This window comes from Poromitra crassiceps (genome assembly GCF_964638095.1).
Source record: "Poromitra crassiceps genome assembly, chromosome: 9".
In the NCBI taxonomy this organism is placed as follows: domain Eukaryota; kingdom Metazoa; phylum Chordata; class Actinopteri; order Beryciformes; family Melamphaidae; genus Poromitra; species Poromitra crassiceps.
The window spans coordinates 11,626,300-11,648,019 of record NC_139630.1 but is presented as its reverse complement, the minus strand read 5'-3'; the positions used below and the strand labels follow the sequence as shown (position 1 = coordinate 11,648,019).

Here is a 21,720-nt window from a genome sequence, read left to right as displayed (position 1 = left end):
GCAGTGCGCGATGTAGTTAACACGTTCACTGCCAACGACGTGTTAACACGTTTTCAGAATCCAGCTGTTGACTGCCAACGACGTGTTAACACGTCGTCAGAATCGATTTTTTTTTTTTGACGGTGGGATGTGCATCTAACCCTTTTACATCTCTTATATAAGTATTGGACGTGTACAACGTGTACAACCCATTCCACCGACCCACTAAGTGGCGACAAGGAAGGAGGAAGGCAAGCAAAAAGCAGTGTGACGAAGCCATTCTCATGAAAATGGATTGGCGAAAACGCTTTCGTTTTCGCGCTGATTGCTGGCAGTGCGGGATTGCAAATTTGCATAATATATTACGGATGGAACACACTTTGAAACACGCAGCATAAATATGACCAGAATCGCAAAAGCTTTATCAAAGCTCTCAACCAAAACTCCAAGAAGCGAGCGAGTCCAACCAGACTTCCTCAAAGAGCGGCCGCGCAGACAGGCTCACAGCCGCACAGCAGCAGCAAAGCAGTGAGACTGGTGAAGCTTGTGGTGCAGCAGGCCATTTTGCCTTGCAAAATAGCACCAAATTGGAAACAGCCATAAAAGGCTTTTAGAATGGGATTTTCAACCCATTCTTTTTTGTTTCTTTTTCGCTCTAATTTAGAGTAATTTAATTTCTATTCAGAAATTTATTTGAGAGGTCGAGAGTATGAGAAAGTGCATTTGCACAGGTAGGAAAGTGCTTGTGACACGGCGCTGCAGCCAAGAAGAACGCCCACGGAGGGAGGCGTTGGAAGCAGAGGGAAGTTTCCTGCTGTTATGGAGGAAATTACTGTTCAAAACTATTGTTTAGGTCTTACTGATGCCAAAAATGAATGGTTAAAGTGACTGTTCTATCGAATTTCACAAAAAGCCGTTTATCTCTGAATATTTTTTCTGACGCTGAAACCATGCTGTATTCAACTGCTAATGCTTACATAACTACTAACTCTACAAACTAACTCTTTTAGACAGAGAAAGCACACATTCTATTAGTTCTTTTTAGATGATTGGTGTTCACGAAGTCCTAACAGAAAAGAATCCTCGGCTCTTGTAAAATGAGCCTAGAATCCTCAAAAAAAAAACTGGCAGAACCTACCTACAGCATTGAAAAAAGGCTGGCAGTCAATGTGTTAAGAAGAGTACAAGAGTAATGGAGTAGAAAGCTCTGGTAGAAGTAGCAGCTATAATACTGTTCTGGTCTCTCTCTCTGCAGAAGAAGTAGCAGCTATAATACTGTTCTGGTCTCTCTCTCTGCAGAAGAAGTAGCAGCTATAATACTGTTCTGGTCTCTCTCTCTGCTGGTCTCTCTCTCTGCAGACCCCTGCCTGTACATCCCTCGCTTCGCCCACATGTTGGAGTTTGGAGACAAGACTCACGAGGTGTCCATGACGGCCCTGCGGCTGCTGCAGAGGATGAAGAGGGACTGGATGCACACCGGCCGCCGGCCCTCTGGACTCTGTGGAGCCGGTACCCTCAACACACACACACACGCATGCGCGCACACACACACACGCACACGCGCACACACACACACACGCACACACACACACACACACACACACAAACATGTCTGCTCTTACCATAGCAACCACAACAACATGGCTGCTGTTACCATAGCAACCACAACAACATGGCTGCTGTTACCGTAGCAAGTTAGCAACCCCAACAACACTGCTACTAACCTACATGAATTGTGATAACATTTCCTCTATCTCTCGCTCTCTCTCACTCTCTCTCTCTCTCTCTCTCTCTCTCTCACTCTCTCTCTCTCCAGCTCTCCTGGTAGCAGCCAGGATGCATGAGTTTCGGCGTACGGTGAAGGAGGTGATCGGTGTGGTGAAGGTTTGCCAGGCCACTCTGAGGAAGAGGTGAGAGCTGTCAGCTGATTGGCTGGACTGAACCTCCCTCGCCTCACATTATTGAATGCTTTTCTGTTCTCTGGACTCTAAAACTAGTTCCATCACAACAGCAGGCTACCGCAGGGACGCATTTGTGTAGGCCAACCCGGAAGTTAGCAAAACTCAAACCCAAAAATGACTTTTCTTTTCTTTTAGTTCAAATACCTGGGTATGCAGTGCACCTATTTAATAATGTATGCCAAAAAAAAATCACAAAAATCAAATTTCTTTAGTCTTTCACACTTTTTCACATCAAATGTTCATTTTTCAAGATTTCATTCATAACAGTAATCTACAGTTTGCTGACGTCACCTACTACTATCAAATGTCTACCCCATTTCAACCAATCATATCACGACATGGCAGCTGTCAATCAAATCTTCATTTCAGGATAATTTTCTCTTCCAAATGAAGGAGAAAATGGCGCCTAGTGCCTGTCATCTGGCAGAATTCCTATCCCATAAACTAACTACTAACTTGGCTAATTGTATGTTGATATACACAATAAAGAAAACGGTAATGCCTAATGCAAAGAAATTGAACTGGCTCGTTAAAACTCGCATTCCAGGAATATTGTATTTACCGCAATAGCGATAATGGCCTAAGAGCCTGTTGTCAGGGGTCGCCCCTCGGAGATTCCAGGCCCGCGGGCAGCACCCATGCATCGGATTGTCCGCTCGTTCCAGACAGAAGTAGCTGGCTGCCTGGTACTCGGCGGATCCCACTCGCGTAGCACGACAACACGCTGAATCCCACTCGATTTGGGGGTGGAACACGCCAGGATTGGCCAATGCCACAGCCAGCCCCCAAAATTGTCAAATCAAATCATCGACATGCTACTATGACCCGCCTCTCAACCTGTCATCTCAGACGGACTCTGACCCACGCGCCACTACGGGTTCAGTTCCACTTTAAAGGTTTTGTTCAGCAAGATCATCTTCACAAATAAACACCACTTTATGGTTTTTGAAGCGTAAATGTGATCACCAGAAATCACGATCCGCAGAAAACGCTCCCAAAATCATAAAAGTGGTGTTTATTTATGATTATCTTGCTGAACAAAACCTCTAAGTATCATAAACTTTGGTTAAACTCGGACCGGAAAAAAAACAAACATAAAAAAACAAGTTTTATATTTTAGTTTTGGTCTGAGCAAAATGTTCTATGATCTCTCCTGGTTCTAAATAGTTAATCATAAAACAATGTGTACAAAAAGAAAAAAAAAATATATATATATATATAAGCATTTTATGAAATGTCTGGAAAAATTAATGGCGGATGAAATCCCTTGGTTCGTATGCCTAACCCAGAAGAGGGTGTGACTTTGGCACTCTATTCCTCTGTAACGTGAGCGCACCTGTCAGTCAGCTGACCATGTGCTCTGTGCTGGCAGGTTGACAGAGTTTGAGGACACACCCACCAGTCAGCTGACCATCGATGAGTTCCAGCGTGTGGACCTGGAGCAAGAGTGTGACCCGCCCTCCTTCACCGCCGGACAGACCAAGACCAAGATGCAACACGTAGGTCGCTCTCTCTCCATTGGCTGCTCACATCATCACTCACGCCACTGTAAACCAATCATGTACCTTCTTCTATTTGTCCCCGCCCACTGCAGCTGGAGCAGGAGCTGGCCAAGAAGCTGGACGAGGTGGAAGGTCAGTTCCTATTTCACCACAAGGAACCATTTAGGACACTGCTAAGAATGCTAGAGGAAACATTTGCGACACTGCTAAGAATGCTAGAGGAAACATTTAGGACACTGCGAAGGACGCTTTAGGACACTATGGAGGACACTAGAGGAATCGTTTTAGGACACTATGAAGGACACTACAACATCAGGATCCTTCCTAGTTTCAGACACAGATAGGTCATTCAGACGGCCTAAATTCAGTTTGATTCAGAGTCAATTCATTTGATTGATTACACAACTATAAAGCCGCAATCATTTATTTAAATTATTAAACCTGAATTACCGTAAATTCCGGACTATAAGACGCACCGGTCTATAAGCCGCACCTTCAAAGGTGACTATTTTTTTCTTCTATAAGCCGCACCGGTCTATAAGCCGCGGGTGTTTTGATGTTTAATTACCATATGTAAGTCTTCGTGCACAGAGGGGATTGTCGGGAAAGAGAGGCTGTTTGGGGAAGCTCCCATTTATTAACATTTCAACAAAACAAAAGTCAGGTCACTAATCCCCAGACAAAATCACACATTGTGGTATTTTTTGTTTTTTTTACAGTGCACACAGTGTCCGCGGTGTGGTGAAAAGAGGGCAAGAGAGGAAATTAAAACAGAAGTGGATTTATAGTTAGAAAGAGTGCTAAAGAAGAGAGAATTCCGTTTTTTATTTTTTTATTTTAGTTACTCACAGTACTATTGACCAGTCCAACTCAAAAGATATTCGGCAGTTTCACTTTGAGCTCTTGTTCCGCCGCTGGGCACACAGTGTCCGCGGTGTGGTGAAAAGAGGGCAAGAGAGGAAATTAAAACAGAAGTGGATTTATAGTTAGAAAGAAGATAGTCCGGTCTGGTTATGACGAGTCTCGCTGGGTTCAGTACGCCAAAGCGATATCCATTGACTCGATGATGCTGTTGTATGTTGCGCGTTTCTGTTGCACCAACGCGGAGAGGTCCTGCCGACGAAAAAGCGCGTACCCTCCCAGGTGAGGGGCTTCTTCCCCGCAGCCTGGAGGATGAGTTGACGGTCGGGCCAGCGGAGTAGGCAGATGAAGATGGCCCTCGGTGGCAGGCCGGGGTCTGGACGTGGCCGAGGCGCCCGGTGTGCCCTGTCCACCTCTGGTGGTTTCTCGCCTTCCTTCAGGTCCAGGATGTAACACAGGATTTTGCCACAAAAGCGTCCATGTCACCAATCTCAGCTCCTCTTTTACATTGATCAGGCGAATGTTATTTCTTTTACTCCTGCTGATTAAGTCATCAACCTGCGTGTGCAGGGTTTCGATTTTGCATTTTATCCATTTTCGGACTCACTGTGTTGTTTTTGTCCTCCAGTGCACGGATGCGCTTTTCCGCATTATAAACTCTGTTCACGGTTGCCTTAGTTTCTTTAGTGAGTGAGTGGATGGACTTCTGCACGTTTTCAAACTTGTTTTCAAGCTGCTCAAAACCTCTGAGCGATGTCGGACTTAATCGATAGTGTTTCACGGAGTAAAAGTTTAGCCCAAGCGTGTATCTCCAGCCTCCAGCAGGTGAGTCATTTCCTCATTCATGGCGTGATTGCTTCGTCTTTTTCTTTCTGCTTACCTGTGTTGTGTTATGTTATGTTATGTTATGTTGTTAAAAGAGGGCAAGAGAGGAAATTAAAACAGAAGTGGATTTATAGTTAGAAAGAGTGCTAAAAAAGAGAGATTTTTTTTTTTTTTTTGGAAAAAATCCATAGATAAGACGCACCGTTATATAAGCCGCAGGGGGCAAAAAAGGCCAAAAAACGGGAAAAAAGCCGCGGCTTATAGTCCGGAATTTACGGTAATAAACACTCATTAAAGTGTTCCTTCCATCAGGAGAGATCAGCTGCTACAGAGATGAGATCGAGACGGAGCTGGAGAACAGTCGACCCAAGCTGAGAGGGATCTACGCCGCCTACGCCAAAGAGATAGGTCAGTACAGTATCATAGACTGTCAAACAATAGGTCTGTACCATAGAGTCTATGGCATAGACTGTCAAACAATAGGTCTGTACCATAGAGACAGTCCGCATGTCTGGGAACGCCCACAAAATGTTAACTCATTGAGTGCCAATGACGACAATCGTCGTCAATTCGATTAGTGACGTAGAGTGCCAATGACGACGATTGTCGTCAATTGCGTTTTTTGACGGTGGGACGTGGATCAAAGCCTATTACATCTCCTATAAAAATATGGTAGCTATTGAAGGTGTATAACCTATTTTACAGACCCATTAGGTGGCGACAGTGCTCTCCAGATTAGAGACAGGTCAGGAAAACAGCAGGAAAAAGCCCCGTGATGAAAGAGAAACCGCTCATGCTGCAGCCAGAGCCATATAGATGGCTCTGGCTGCAGCTGACGTTGGCTGCGAGTGGGGTAAAACCGCCCTATATCTCATGGGCTGACTCACCAAAAGACAGTGCTGCGGCTCTAAACTACAGGTTTGGGGGTTCTAGAGCAGAACACAAGACGTCTGCTCAGATGTGCATTTACTGCGGTGGTTAAATCCCCGATCGTGTCTGCCTGGGCTGGGCTATCAGCTAAATTCTAACTTTGCTGAATGGAGAGAACAGGGGTTTTTACCCCACCCTGACCACGCCCCCAGCCAGGCTGAGCCAGCTAAACCAGCGTCTATGACGAGACGTGGCCTCAACCTATAGAGTCTATGGCATAGACCAGGCCTATTCAACTGGCCGCCCGCGGGCCGGATACGGCCCGTTTGAATTTTGATCCGGCCCGCCAGAGTTTGATATAATTCTTTTTTTTTTTTTTTTTTTTTTTGGTTGGGGGTCAAAGATCTATGACTGGCCCGGGAGAAGCTTTTTTATTTCATTTTTCCTTGTTTGTTACATTACAGTGTTTGATTTTCATCATAATCTGGTTTTCCATAATAATAATAATAAGTTCAGTGTTTATGCCTGTGTTGCTGTCTGTTGTAGTGTAAAACGACTAAAGGGAGAGCAGGTGCTTACATGAAAGTGAGTGAAAAAAGGAGAAGATACTGAATAATGACATCACAACAGTATAATCCTAATGTTAATTTAAAATTAAATATTCTTCTAAATATGGATACAAATCCAAAAAACATCACATTTTCTTCGACGCTGTCCTAGCGGGCAGCGTCGAGATTCCATTCCAATGGGGAGCAGCTGTAGAGCAGGGGAGGGCTTATCCCAGTTGCCTGTTTCCGTGCAGCCAGACTCCTGTCACAGAAGGGAGAGGAGGCTGGCCAGTGAGACTAATATGACATCATAGACTGTCAAACAATATGGACGTAGCCTCTGTGACATCACCCATTGGTTTGTGGACTCACGTTTTGAAGCCATGGTCCGTGATCAGCGAGCTGCGATCACTGGACAGACGACCTGTCAATCACGCCCCAAAGCATAGTCTGCTTTATCGACTATTTGACTCTAAATGGGATCATAATTGACTAAATGAACATCAGCTGTATTGAAGAAGACTTGAAACTAGTGATTGAGACATAAACTCATTAGGAACGTGTTTACTAAGGTCATAAATCAAGTGAGAAGTAGGGTCATTTCCCCATTCACTTCGATACAATGGTTTTGCAGCCAGTGGAGTCGCCCCCTGCTGGCCATTAGAAAGAATGCATGTTTAAAGCGTTTCTGCATTGGCTTCATTTTTCAGCGCTGGAGCTACTCGCTTGGTCTGTACTCTGTCTGGTCCGGACCGGGGTTCGAACCTACAGCCTCCCGATCCAGAGCATCAAGTTAGCAACCCAAGGGCCTTAAAGGGCCAGTCTAGCAGCAACAAAACTGTCCTCAGTTTCCTACTGGAAACTGAACAATGGACAGATAAAGAGAGATGCGTCTGTCCGATAGCCCACCACATTTTAGTCTCGTCTCGTCTCGTCAACGACAACAAAAACGTACATTTCATCATAGTTTTTATCGTCAACGATCTATTTTTAGCTCAACGTCTCATCTTAGTCATGGAAAAAAGGTCGCTGACAAACATTTTTCGTCACAGTTTTCGTCATGAATCACACTGGCTGGTGACAGTTCAGCCAATCAGAAGCTGGCTTAGCGTTGACCTTTGACCTCTGTTTCCAGACCCGCAGGAGGACGAGGCCCTGACCTCTGACCCCCCGGAGAACAAGGAGCCAGAGCTTCAGGGCGAGGAGGCGGAGCTTCAGGCCGCAGCGCAGCACCTGACCCAGGACTTCCTGTGTCAGGTAGGGATGCGCCATGATATCGGCATGTCATCAGTATCGGACGATAAAGGCTTTAAAATGAAATATCGGCATTGGCCCGAAAACAAAGTAGGATGAATCTTACAGTTTTGTTTGAAAGAAAATGCCCATAAATAATAATAGTAATACAAAAATATGGCATGTTTTACATAAGCTAAGTTGAAGTAGTTTTCTTATGTTGCCCATTGAATGAGTCCATTTTGAAAAGCATTATATTTACAGTATGTCTGCATCTGCCAGAGTAGGCAATAATGTGTTCATTCCACGACAAGAGAGACTTGATGTTCTCTGAAATTAGGTCGATTTTTGTTGTCGCATATAGGGATGTCACGATATATCGCGATATCAAAACGTGACAATATGTATCGTTGAGATGAAATCTCATATCGCGAGAAAAAGAAGCTGAACATGGTGGCACTGATCTGCATCTGATTGCATGCTCGCTCTCCTTTTCATTGCTTTGTTTGAACAGACGAGGGACGTTACAGACACGCAGGATGAAAATGGTGAAATTACTCAAATTAGCGTGGAGGATGCCCCCTCAACTTACAAATCGATCACAAAAAAATATTGTTAAAATATCGTATCGTATCGTTATCGTGAACCCAATATCGTGTATCGTATCGTATCGTGAACTGAGTGTATCGTGACACCCCTAGTTGCATATATTATCGGCATCGGCAATTGGCCAAAAGAGTCGAAGATGGGGTAGCGTCTGGGTAGTGTAGACTCTACACTACCCAGACGGTATGGTATGAGCCCTGGTCGCTGCACTAGCGCCTCCTCTGGTCGGTCCGAGCGCCTGTTCAGGGGGAGGGGAACTGGGGGGCAATAGCGTGATCCTCCCACGTGCTACGTCCTGCCAGTAAAACTCCTCACTGTCAGGTGAAAAGAAGTGGCTGGCACCTGCACATGTATCGGAGGAAGCATGTGCTGGTCTACAACTTTGTCCAGATCGGCAGAAGGGGTGGAGCAACGACCGAGACAGCAGGGGGAATTGGACAAGCACAACTGGGGAGAAAACGGTTGGAAAAAAAAGAGTTGAAATGTCAGATATCAGCAGAAAAAATCCAATATGGTACGTGCCTCCCTACTGTCAGGTGCTCCAGGAGGAGGGGGGCAAGAAGCTGCTGCACACCACCACACCCGAGGCCGGGGGGGCGGAGCCTGGCCCCAACCCCGCTCCCCTGAACGTCATCCTGGGCAAGCTGGAGCCCGACCTCCAGACGACCTTTCACCCTGACCTCCAGACAGCAAACACCTTCAAGCAGTCTGCAGACCATGAGGCCAAGGAGGCTGGTGAGAACACATACACACTCGTGTTAACGTTTGAACCCATGCAGAAGGTCCAGACCTTCTAGGAGTCAGTAGGTGCTTTGGGACCAAACAGTTGTGAGTACAGTACAGTACAGTAGAACAGTACTCCCTGAGAAGAACTGCACCACTGGGGAGCTCCCCGAGAACTACAGTACATACTTTCAAGGGCTCCCCCCCCCCCCCCCCCCCCCCCCCGTTTGCATTCGCACCACCAATAGCAACGCTGAAGTGAGCCTGCCGGCTCTTAGCATGCTAACTGCTGGTAGCTTCTACCTTTTCACATCACGTAACGATTTCAACGCTGCGGAGTGACTGCAACACTAGTAGTTAGCTAGCTAGTGTTGCTCAGTTGCTGAGAAAATAGCATTTTTCCCTTGATAGCAAGCTAATCAACTGTGACTACCAAACTTGCTAGCTACTGCATTGTAATCTAGCTACACTCACACAAAAAATGGCAAGTTAAAGGGATAGTTTGGTTTGTTTGAAGTGGGGTCCTATCAGCTAGTTGCATGCACTAACTGAAATAGGTACAGTGATCTGGATGCTGAGCGCACCGTTTATCGAGACCCAGCACTCCAAGCAACAGCCTCCAGACCTCTGTCTCTCTACTACACGGGGTCAAGAACTAAAACGTAATCTAGCCACCTAAAACAACGGCCACCTAAACAAATCGATATCTGTGTACATGCACGCTCTATTTTGACAATTTTCAGCGCTTTACTTTTCCGCCAAACAGTCGTCGCATTCGGCACTGCTTTTTCTCCCAACCGTACAACTACCGTATTCCTCCGCTAAAAGCCTGCACACTGCACAGAGCCGCAGTTTACAAAACAGGAAGGCTTAGAAGAGAGATAAAACACTGACTTACCCCCTTCCCCTGCTCCTTCCCCACCTCCTCTACTCCCCAACATTTCCCATTCCCTCCCCACCTCATCACTTTCCTGCTCTCTCCTCTCTCACATTCCCCCTGCTCTCCCTCCCTTCTCCTGCTCTCTCCTCCGCTCTCTCCTATATTTCTATATTTTCTATATTTCTCTATCAGTTGTTCAATGTGTTATCATTACTACTGTAATTTGCTACTGTTGTGTCAGCTAGAATTAGCTAGACATATTTTCTGTGAAGCCCTCTGGAACATGCTTGTGAATTAGGGCTATACAAATAAACTTGACTTGACTTGACTTGACTTTCTCACTGCTGGTTGGTCTGTCTGCAGGTTAGCATTAAGGTTTAAGGTTAACCCTTGTCTGTCTGCAGGTTAGGGTTTAGGGCAGTTCTCTGCCCTAAACTCTACTGCTCTGGCTGTTTATAATTTCAATGATAAGCAATAATAAATGAATACTACTTACTACTTACTTAATCCTCTAAGTGCTCGATAGCACATAAGGTCTTTACCAACGAACGCCAATGCTGCCTGTCTGCTGCCCAATGCTGCACTTGGCCCCAGTTGTTTCATTTCCTTCTCCACAGATCTTCTCCATGTCTCGGTGGGTCGGCCTCGTTTTCTTTTTCCAGGTGGTGTCCATCTCATGGCCACCCTTGAGATAGCACTTGGGTCCATTCTGCAAACATGTCCGATCCATATCCACCTTCTGTTTTTTTATCACATTTGCCCGTTCTCCTGTAAAGGTCTGCATTTGAGATTGTCCTAGGACAGAGCCTTCTGTCCGTACTCTGCGTTAAGTTTGTGCATATTTCTGTCTGTCCTCTGAAAGATTACGGATACGCATGAAACGGAGCAGAACCACACACACTCACACATTTGGCTCTCTACTGCCCACTGGTGAATGTATTGCTTAACATGATACCAACGTGAAAGACTCATGGAAGTATGTGGGCAGTGATTTTCGTATGGAAATGGAGTATAATTGGGCCTTTATCTGTCTGCAGATGAGGAGCCAGAAAGCGGGGAGCTGGACCTGGATGGTATTGACGACCAGGAGATCAATAAGGTCGGTTCGCAGCTTAAACACACACTTCCTGTTTGTAATTCATGCCTTCTATCCCACAGTACAGCCGGAGTCTATCTATCTATATATCTATCTGTCTATATTTTGCTCCCACAGTACATCCTGAATGAGAACGAGGTTGAGGTGAAAACGGCTCTGTGGATGAAGCAGAATGAGGAATACCTGAGAGAGCAGAGAGGTCAGAGGAAGCTTCACATCTAAACCTTCAGATCAGCTGTTAGCGTGTGTTCACACCAAACATCTCAACCTTCAGATCAGCTGTTACTGTAGCATGTGCAGTAGCGCGGAGTGAGTCTTCGCCTCCCGCTACTCGCTTGGGATCATCATGTGTTTACTCGCGCTTGTTTTATTTCTTAACTCGCGCGAGTAAATTACCAGATAAACATGCCGGGGAAAGCCAGCTGTTCGCACAAGTTAGCTCGTGCTAACTGACACAACACAACAGCTATGAGGAGGAAGCTCTCACTGGTCATAGCGTTTGTGTTGTCTGTGTCAGGCAGCACAGCCGCTAGCTGTTGGACTAACCACTGGCTTTCACGACACATTTGTCTGGGGATTTAGATTCAGTACAACCAGAGGAAGCTCTGTCCGGTCGTACTGCCATTCAGCCGCCTCCTCCATTTCATACTCCCTGAGCTGGAATAAACCATATACAAATAGAGAGACGCAGGAACAAGTCCGGAAATCATCGATGCTAACACTCCTGGTTCTTCACTGTTTTCGCCTGTGGGAGTTTTGAATGGGTTTTTGGCGCGATGCTTCTAACAATCTCTCTGGGCAACGCTGGCTTAATCAAACGCGAACCAGTGTTTAGTAATATCATCTTCACACACGAGGACCACTTTTATGAGTTTTTAAGCTTTTACGTGCCGTTAAAAGGGCGGCTAGCTAGCAAACGGCTAAATGAGACTACACTGTTGAGTCGATGGGGATATATACGTCAATAACGTCATCATCACTTCAAAGGACGAACACGGAAATTCTCTTTCCCTCACCTGGTTCAGCCCCGTTCAGCCCGGGGTAATCAGTGCACACATCAACAACAGTCCAGGTTGAGTGGTGACGTGACGTGGAAGCCTATGCGACAGTGTGTAGTTCTGGATTAGCTTAGCTCGAGCTTTTTAATTCTAGGGCTCGCAGTTACGCTACAAAACTCATGAAAGTGGTGTGAAGATTATCCGACTGAACTCTGGTTCGCGTTTGATTAAGCTTGCCTTGCCCAGAGACCTTATTTGAAGCATCGCGTTCTGACTACAAAAATACATCATCCCTGCGGCTCTCTATTCTGCTCATGCTTGATCCAAAATGAAACATCCAGGCTCTGTGTGGTGATTGCAAGCGAATGCTTTTGCTAACATGGGTGGGCTCCCGGCACTGTAGGACACAAGCCTCCTGGCATACAGAGACCTAACACATTTTGCGGAATCAAGTTTGGTGCTTTGCAGCTTTAGACTGTCTGTCCTGTCTTAAACTGATCTGCTCCTGTCTTATCCACCTTATTTTTGAATGCCCCACTGTACAAATAATTGTGGGTACAAGTTCCGGTTTAACGTGACTTATTGTTGCAGCTTGGCCATTTCCTTTCCTCTGCTGCAGACCTATGCTGCAGACCTGAATTATAAACCGGAAGCACGTTATAAAAGTTATAAATATAGTCACGTTATAAACAACTAACCAACGCTGGGGGTCCGTATGGAAAAAGTGTTACTCGAAATGGTTAAAAGTTAAATCAATTTGGTCATTTAGTGGCGTTTTACTGCCATGTAACATAGCACTGCGCTCTTAAAGGGATATTTATCGATGAGATTTCTGCCAAGCTGGACCTGATTAGTGATTTGCTCCGTTCGCCCGGACGGGTGTCAAGCTGTCAGCGACAAGGCTGGGAGGATCACACCGGAAGAAAAACGCAGAGGCATCATGGCCGCTAGAAATAAGGTGGATAGGATGCAGCTTTTAGAGTGGCAGTGATCAGTACTAACCTGTGATCTGTCATCCTGTCTGTTGGTCTGTCTGTTTTTAGAAAAAGAAGAAAGGATCAAAAAAGAGAAAGAGCAAGGGACCTATAAAGAGAAGGTGAGTACGATTCCCTGTCTACCAACATGAGGGTCACAGGTTTGAGCCCCCGTGTTACTAGCCTAGGTAAACCCAGCCCCCACGTGACCTGCTCTCTCAGTTCCCAGTCACTAGTGACTGAGAACAGGTCTGAGAGCAGGTCACGTGGGGGATGGGTTTACCCAGGCTACCGTGTTACCTCCGTCTTGGTCGGGCCGTCCATACAGACACAATTGGCCATGGCTGTGGATGGGAAGCCGGTGGGCTATGAGTCATGGTCGCTGCACTAGCGCCTCCTCTGGTCTGTCGGGGCGCCTGTTCGGGGGGAGGGGGGGGACTGGAGGGAATAGCATGATCCCTCCACGCGCTACGTCCTGCCAGTGAAACTCCTCACTGTCAGGTGAAAAGAAGTGGCTGGCGACTGCACATGTATCAGAGGAAGCATGTGCTATTCTACAATAGTGCTGTGCAATAAATCGATTGCACATCACTATCGATACAGCAGCAATATATCGTAATACTTTTTTCCGCAATACTGTATCGACATTTCAGAAAAACATCGCCATATACATTTTTTTGCACAGCCGTGTGTTCAGTGACACAATAAGAAAACTTTTTATTTCAGTGCGTTCAGTAACACACTCAACACTCAGTAGTTTTGACTCAATTTGTCCACTAAGTTATCAATATAAAGTGATGTATATATTATTACACTACCTGGGTGGTACACAGCGAATTTAATTTTCAGTAAATTACGTCGAGTATTGCAATATATCGCAATATGTATTGCATCGCAATGTATCGTGATACAAATGTAGCGCGACCCATGTATCGTGATACGTATCGTATCGTGAGTTCCTTGCCAATACCCAGCACTATTCTACAACTTTCCCCAGATCGGCAGAGGGGGTGGAGCAACGACTGGGACAGCAGGGGGAATTGGACAAGTACAGTTGGGGGGGGTGGAGGGGGGGGGGGGGGGGGGGGTGCGGGGATGATCTGTGATGTAGCCTTGATTTATTGTGTGGTCTGTGGGAGGTTGACCTCTCTCTTCCTGACCGGTTTTCAGTCCAAAAAGTCCAAGCAGAAGCGCGCGCCAATCCAAGCGTTGACGGCAGGCGAGGCCATCGAGAAGATGCTGGAGCAGAAGAAGATCTCCAGTAAGATCAACTACGACGTGCTGAGGGACCTGAACAGCCGGGGGGGCAGCCCCAGCACCAGCCCCACCAGATCCCCCACCCCCACGGACCCCCCCGCAACGCAACGCAAGAGACTCAACCGACGCAAGAGGACCCCCAAGAGCAACCAGGACCCCAAGAGCAACTGGGAGCTGAAGAACAACAAGATCAAGCTGGACCTGGCAGCCACCGCCAGCATCATGGGCAAGAGGTGGGGAGATAATGGGTGTTCTCCATTGGTTTGGTGTTATCTTCCAACGTAGGTCAGTTAGGGTGAGAAACTGCAACAACATCAATGCAAGGGTTAGTCTGCTATAGCTAACAGTATACTGAACCGTTGTGCTAATACAGTGTGTTGAAGGTTACTATGTGTAAGAATTAGAAATGACTTTACCTGTCGCTCGCGTCAGGAGCAGCGGGCAAAACAGTGAGGGCATGGATCTGTACAGCGCGCCTCTCCTGCCACCGTCCACATCCGTTTCGGCTATTCGCTAATAACGTTAACGGAAAAGTACTTGTACTTGCGGAAAAGGAAGTGACGGTGGCAGGAGAGGCGCGCTGTACAGGAAGCCGGGGGGAAAAAGGTAGGGCTGTCCCAGAGTCCATTTTTCAAATAAAAATAGACTCTGGGTTCCCAGATTTGTTGCTTCGTAACATTAGCTGATTACGTAATTTGCAAACAGCACTGAGACAGATCAGCCCCAGGTCTCTGGGTGGATTAGTGGACATTTTCTGCACAGGATAATGATACATTGGCTAGCTATGTTAGCTAGATAGCAATTTGTCTGCATTAGCAAGCAAGCTAACGTTATCTAAGATCATCCAGCTAAGACCACAATATCACAATACATCTGTCACAGTCATTTTGTGGGTCACTTTTGGCTCCAACCAGCCATTTATTCTGGTAACAACAGTGGTATTACCTCTTCTGCAGACAGTTTCATGGTAAAAGCTAACACAACAAGCTACCTGCTAAAATTACAATCTAAAGTACGTAGTAAGTAGTAAGTCTAGTTTCTCCCCCGATGTCGGTTTTGGCCAGAAGGGCTTCACTAGATAAAACGTTTTGTTTTTTGTTCTCTTAGGTGGACTTTTGGTGGACTCTGTGTTGTGGTGGATGGTTTGTTGATGTTAGTGGACTAGTACTAAGTTAACATTAGCTACTGTTGCAGCCTGTTGGATCCAGTGTTGCCAACTCTTTTCCATGGAAAGTAGCTAAATTGGCTTCTCAGAAAGTCGCTAGACGTTGGCAAATGACATCATACACGAATTTGCATATCAATATATAGGCTAAGGCAAAACAAAATAAAGAAAATAAACCTTCTCCTTCTCTCATGGCTTCAAAAACTGAATCGATTTTTTTATGGATAGAAAAAGGGCACAAGCCCTGAGTTAACTGCCATCATGAACTACTACCCACGGCACGGTGTAGCCCATTTTAATATTACATGCTGACTCCACCCACACCTGCCAGTTTCGGCGTATGCTGGTAGCTATTACAGGTGGAGCCTATTATCCTGTCCCTGCCTGCTCTCAGCTGAGGGAGGGGGGGCTGTATTGTGTGTGTGGTAAGCTCTGTGATCATCAGACCTCTCTGAATCAGACAAGCAAGTAAATGGGATTTCTCTGGAGGGTGGCTGGCATTTCCCTTAGGGATATGGTGAGAAGCTCAGTCATCTGTGAGGTACTCGGAGTAGAGCCGCTGCTCCCTCGCGTAGAAAGGAGCCAGCTGAGGTGGTTCGGGCATCTGGTGAGGATGCCACCTGGTCGCCTCCCTAGGGAGGTGTTCCAGGCACGTCCAGCTGGGAGGAGACCAGGGGGCAGACCGAGGGCTAGGTGGAGAGATTATATCTAGATAAGTGGTGGAACATGATGATGATGACAGTAGTACTTTTAATACAGTGTTTTAATACGCAGTGACACAGTGACTGAAGACTATGGAGGCCAGTAACTTTATATAAAGTGTGTATCATCTGACTTTATCAACCTTCTTTCAGGCTCCGCCCATTCATATCCGCCACACCAAAGAAGAAGAGAGCAACTTCCAAGGTGAGCGAACTCCTCCAGAAGAAGAATCCAGATCAAAGCCCAGTCAACATGATAACATCATCTCTCTCTCTCTCTGTGTGTCTCTCTCTCTCTCTCTCTCCCTCTGTCTCTCTGTGTGTGTGTCTCTCTCTCTCTCTCTCTCTCTCTCTCTCTGTGTGTGTCTCTCTCTCTCTCTCTCTCTCCCTCTGTCTCTCTGTCTCTCTCTCTCCTGATATAAGTAAACAGATATTGTGTTTCCTCCTACAGGCAGAAATCAGAGTCGCCGCGGCGACGGTTCCCGCTGAAACAGCCCCGCCCCCCGAACCCCAAGCTCCGTCCCCCGAACGCCAAGCTCCGTCCCCTGAACCCCCAGCCCCGCCCCCCGCCCCGGGGCCAGTCACGGTGGAGGCGGGGCCTGTGGTGTACGAAGAGGAGGAGGAGGAGGAAGAGGAGGTAGAGGAGCAGTGTGTCAGTGCTCTGCAGCTCATAGGAGCAAATGGTGAGAGGAGCACACACAGTACACACACACACACACACACACACACACACACACACAGTACACACACACACACACACACACACACACACACACACAGAGTACATACACTAGTTTGATATTTGGTTGCGCTCCAGCAGGTTTAGCAGGAATGAGCAGGAGCTCATCTGATTTGTGTCGCTGCCCCATCTGCGTTGTGCTTGAGCAGGTCCAGCATCTTGGACAGCTATCTACGCCAAACCACATTAGAGTTGAGTTTGACACTGCCCGATTAGTGGACGTTTTTTTTTTTGTAGAAATGCTAGCCGACTTTATAGAATAAGATGAACATAGCAAAAATTAGCATCACGGCTAGTGGACTTTTAGATGGCTAACACTTTTAGCATAACTCAATGGAGTTGAACATAGCGAAACTTAGCATCACGACTAGCAAACTTTTAGATGGCTAACACTTTTAGCATAACTCAATGGAGTTGAACATAGCGAAACTTAGCATCACGACTAGTGGACTTTTAGATCGCTAATGTTTTTGGAGTTCAAATATTGCACATGTGCTGTGCAAGTCGGGCAGGGGAGGAAAATCAGGTAGTGTCAAACTCAACTCTAATGTGGTTTGTCAAGTGGTTCAGAGTGTGGCGTACGTAGCTGCTGTGTGTGTGAGTGTGGCGTACGTAGCTGTCCAAGATGGCAGACCCGCTTGTGCATGCGCAGCAGAAAATCGGCAGTGACAGCCGATGGTGATTAGAAGAAACAGCAACAGATTGGTTGATTAGGTGTGACTCTTGACTGCTGATTGGTTAAAAATAGTAGTAAGACCTGGGTTGAGTTCAGCCCCGCCAACACGTAGCAAACAGCCAATGGAAACGGCGATGCGTGTTGAACACCCTGTTGTGTGACACAAGCATTCACATCCACTGTGTGCACTGCCTCTTTAAGCGGCAGGGTTTATACTATGCACGTCGCTGCCGATTGGGTAACACCTCTGACATGCCCACGAAACAAGAGGCAACATACCTCAAAGCCTGTTGTAAACTGTTTCGAGGAAACCTGATCAACCAAGAAAACGTAACACACGGTGCAAAACGTTTAACAGATTGAACATAGCCCAGGAAGCTTCAACAGCTGCAGAACCAAAGTAGAAAACACTAGCGTTATTCTATTTGATCTTGTCGTCGCCGCTGTGAAGCCGCAGCGTCTAGCCAGCGTCTTCAGTGTAAACAGGAAGTGATGTAGCAGCAGAGGCTCCTCCCCTCAGTGTTTCCTACAGTACAACAGCGCGACCTTGAGTGTGATACTGCTTAAAGAGCATGGTGCAGGCTGAATTTCTTTGAATGAATTTAGATTTTGGGCTGATGATTAGTGCGAAAATACGCCCAGCGACAGGTGATGGCCCAGCTGGCAGTTCCATTTGGCCAGCTGCTTTACAAAAACAGTCTAGATGCAGCTATGTATTTTTATGCCTCCGCCGGCGATAGCCAGGCCGGAGGCATTATGGATGCGGGTTGTCCGTCTGTACATCCGTACGTACGTCCGTACGTCCGTACGATGTTTGTTAACGCGATATCTGAGGAACGCCTTGACGGAATTTCAGCAAATTTGCCTCAAACATCGATTAGACTCAAGGATGATCTGATTAGATTTTGGTGGTCAAAGGTCAAGGTCACTGTGACCTCTTGAACGCCATTTTCAAGCTTGTTAACGCGATATCTCAGGAATGCCTTGACGGAATTTAATCAAACTTGTCTGAAACATCGACCTGGACTCAAGGATGATCTGATTAGATTTTGGTGGTCAAAGGTCAAAGGCCAAGGTCACTGTGACCTCTCGAACGCCATTTTCAAGCTTGTTAGCGCAACATCTCAGAAATGCCTTGACGGAGTTTCATCAAATTTGCCTCAAACATTAACTCAAGGATGAACTGATTAGATTTTCGTGGTCAAAGGTCAAGGTCACTGTGACCTCACGAATGCCATTCCCAAGTTCGTTAAAGCGATATCTCAAGAACGGCTTGATGGAATTTCTGCCAATTTGGCTCAAACGTCGACTTGGGCACAAGAATGAACTAATGGCGGAGGCATAAGCCCGCGTTGCGGTCGTTCTAGTCTTTTTTCTTTTTTTGAAAATCCCATTGCTATATACCCCTCCAACACAGTAATGGTCTCCAACCTGCACGATGCTCTTTAAATATCCAATAAATCTATATTCATTATCTACAGCTACCTATGCATTGATATCTGATTGATTGATTGATTGATTGATTGATGTTTGGTGTTCCAGAGTATGGCTGCGAAGCTGAAGAGGAGGAAGTCTTCTGATCTCAACAGCAGACAGACAGACAGACATGAAGCAGGTTTCTCCGTCCATTTGGTTTCAGAAGATCTGAAATCTTCTCACCGTGTGAAGCCCGGCAGCTCCTCCTGTTTTATATTTGATGTTTTATTGTGACAGAATAGTCGTGTCGTTTCATTGTTTGTGTTTGAACTTTTTAAGACTATTATGTGATCTATGAATGCAAATACGAAACCAGTTTTATTCGTACTCCTCAGATGGAATCAAATGCCAGCATTTACTTTTTACTTATTAGTTTTCCATGAGTTTTCATGTGTAGCTCTTGTTGTGGATCATTGTGAGATTTGGTGTAAAATGAAACTATATTGTCTACTATAATATTATATATTATTTTAAAGTGATCTTTGTGTCTGTTTTCTAACTAGTCTCTCCCCAGACTCGAATATTACGTTGAACCGTTGCGCCCCGCATAGATCTCTGCAGCATGCATGCAGTAACGTCTTGTATCAGCGTAAGAACTCTCATGGGTCTGGTGTTGAGACTAGTTTTCTGCAGACTGAATGAAAAAGTCCAAAAGCTTTGAGTTGAATGTGACCAACGCCTCCTGTAAGAACAAGCTAATAGTAAACATGTTCCCCCACCAGTGATGTACTTCCACCCTTGGGTCAGTCCATTCATTCTCATTGCCGCCCCCCTAGTGGCACAAAGTCAACGTTACAGTGTGGGACCGATCCCAACCCCCCCCCCCCCCCCCACCCCCCCCCCCCACCCGGTGGGGGACAATAAAGAAATCAATCAAAGACATCCTCTTCTTTTCAGTGATTCTTTCCCTGCAGCAGCTGAGTACCGCAGGAATGAGTCCTTAATCTGGGGCTGTATTCACAAAACAGGAGGACTCATGAATAGCACTAAAGGGTTCTAGCTAAGAGTTTCCTCTAGTGCAGCGTTTCTCAACTGGTGGGTCGCGACCCAAAGGTGGGTCGCGGGGCCGTTTTGATTGGGTCGCGGACATTGGCCAATTTTTTTCTTTTCTTTTTTTTTTCATATTTCATTTGAGTTAAATTCAGATTATTGAAACTGGATTAGCCTGACCAGTGTTACTTGTTTAACAAGCTGAAGCATATGCTCTGCCTGTAATTCAAGAGAAGTCTGCCTTTTCATTTCATATTTAATTTTAGTTCAATTCAGATGATTGAAACTGGATTAGCATGGCCCCAGTTTAATTAAAAGTTATGACCAGTTTAACTAAAAAGCATATAGCCTGCCTGTGATTCCTTTTTATTTCATATTAGTTAAATTCAGACTACTGAAACTGGATTAGCATGACCAGGTTAACTTGTTTTATTATTAGTATTATTAGTATTATTAACTTGTTTAAAAACATATAGGCATGTAATTCAAGATAAGTCTGCCTTTTATTTCATATTTCATAGAGTTCAAATAAGACTTTCTGAGCCTGACCAGTTTGACTTGTTTAAATTTAAAAACATATAGGCCTGTAATTCAAGTCTGCCTTATTTCAATTGGTTTTTAGCCCTAGTTGCACTTCTGTTGCACTTTTTTGTTCATTTGAGGTTTATAACAGTGCATGAAGGCATTGTGTATTAAATTAATGCGCTATTTTCTGTGCAATAAATTTGAGTGGTTTAAAAAAAAATCCGAAATTTGGGTCGCGACTTCATGACAAGGAAAATAGTGGGTCCTGAGGCTACACCAGTTGAGAACCACTGCTCTAGTGCGTCCTCGTGGCTCACCTGGTAGCACGCATACCACGGAGGCTTGGTCCTTCGTGCGGCCGGCGCGGGTTCGAATCCAACCCGAGGTCCCTCGCCGCATCATGTCATCCCACCTTTCCTGTCTGCCTACTGTCCTATCTAAATAAAGGCAGAAATGCCCAAAAAAAGTTTCCTCTTAAAACCTATTCACAAAGCTGCTGAGTTAGTTCAGTTCAGTTTGAATACAGTGGTTGGTGGTAATGCAACACTTTGGATGCCAACCGCCATTAAACGTCGAAGAAGAAGAACAGGTCAGTCTCTGTAAGATCTCTAAGCTGGAACTAGAAACACACGACTTAAGGAACCATTTTGACAAAGGCTATGGCATCTGGCTAAATGCTGTGAGATGGTTGTGGACAATGGGAATTCCCCTTTCTATTGTTTTGTCGTGTTGTATGTCCAACTGAACTACCAAACGATCACCAAGGAGGAAGCCGATGGATCCAAGAAGGAACGTGCCGGCCGAAGATGACCGATTGAATAGGTGTCGGAGAACATTTCTCCGTCCTAATCTTCTAAACTGTGTCCTCGCCTCGGTGGATAAGGACTGGAAGCCCTAGGCAACGAGCTAAGAGACAGAAACACGCTAACTCATGTTTTCTGTTTTGACTTTTTATTCTGTTCAGTTTTCACTCTGACATCACACTGGCACTTGGCCATCTAATTCTTCAAGTAAACAATAATAATGTAAATATAATGACCCAACACTGCCTCCATCTGTTGGCGCTCTCTCAGTTTGTTTCCATTGAAAACAAATGTCAGTCTGACAAAGTCTCAGTAGTATGGAGGACCCACAG

At 45.8% G+C, this 21,720-nt stretch overlaps 1 protein-coding gene across 1 annotated transcript in view; it reads left to right on the top strand.

The window, feature by feature from the left end:
- LOC310781948 (transcription factor IIIB 90 kDa subunit-like) overlaps nt 1–19,872 on the top strand; it is a 53,390-nt gene extending 33,518 nt beyond the window's left edge. Inside the window, exons 7-20 of the mRNA XM_083642592.1 lie at nt 1,339–1,488; nt 1,796–1,889; nt 3,313–3,439; nt 3,535–3,574; nt 5,441–5,536; nt 7,682–7,803; nt 8,922–9,120; nt 11,026–11,087; nt 11,202–11,283; nt 13,126–13,178; nt 14,227–14,546; nt 16,333–16,384; nt 16,631–16,862; nt 19,137–19,872. Coding sequence (XP_083498718.1) covers nt 1,339–1,488; nt 1,796–1,889; nt 3,313–3,439; nt 3,535–3,574; nt 5,441–5,536; nt 7,682–7,803; nt 8,922–9,120; nt 11,026–11,087; nt 11,202–11,283; nt 13,126–13,178; nt 14,227–14,546; nt 16,333–16,384; nt 16,631–16,862; nt 19,137–19,174 — 1,667 coding nt within the window. The 3' untranslated portion in view covers nt 19,175–19,872. The remainder of the gene's footprint in view (nt 1–1,338; nt 1,489–1,795; nt 1,890–3,312; nt 3,440–3,534; nt 3,575–5,440; nt 5,537–7,681; nt 7,804–8,921; nt 9,121–11,025; nt 11,088–11,201; nt 11,284–13,125; nt 13,179–14,226; nt 14,547–16,332; nt 16,385–16,630; nt 16,863–19,136) is intronic.
- The last annotated feature ends 1,848 nt before the right edge of the window (nt 19,873–21,720 follow it).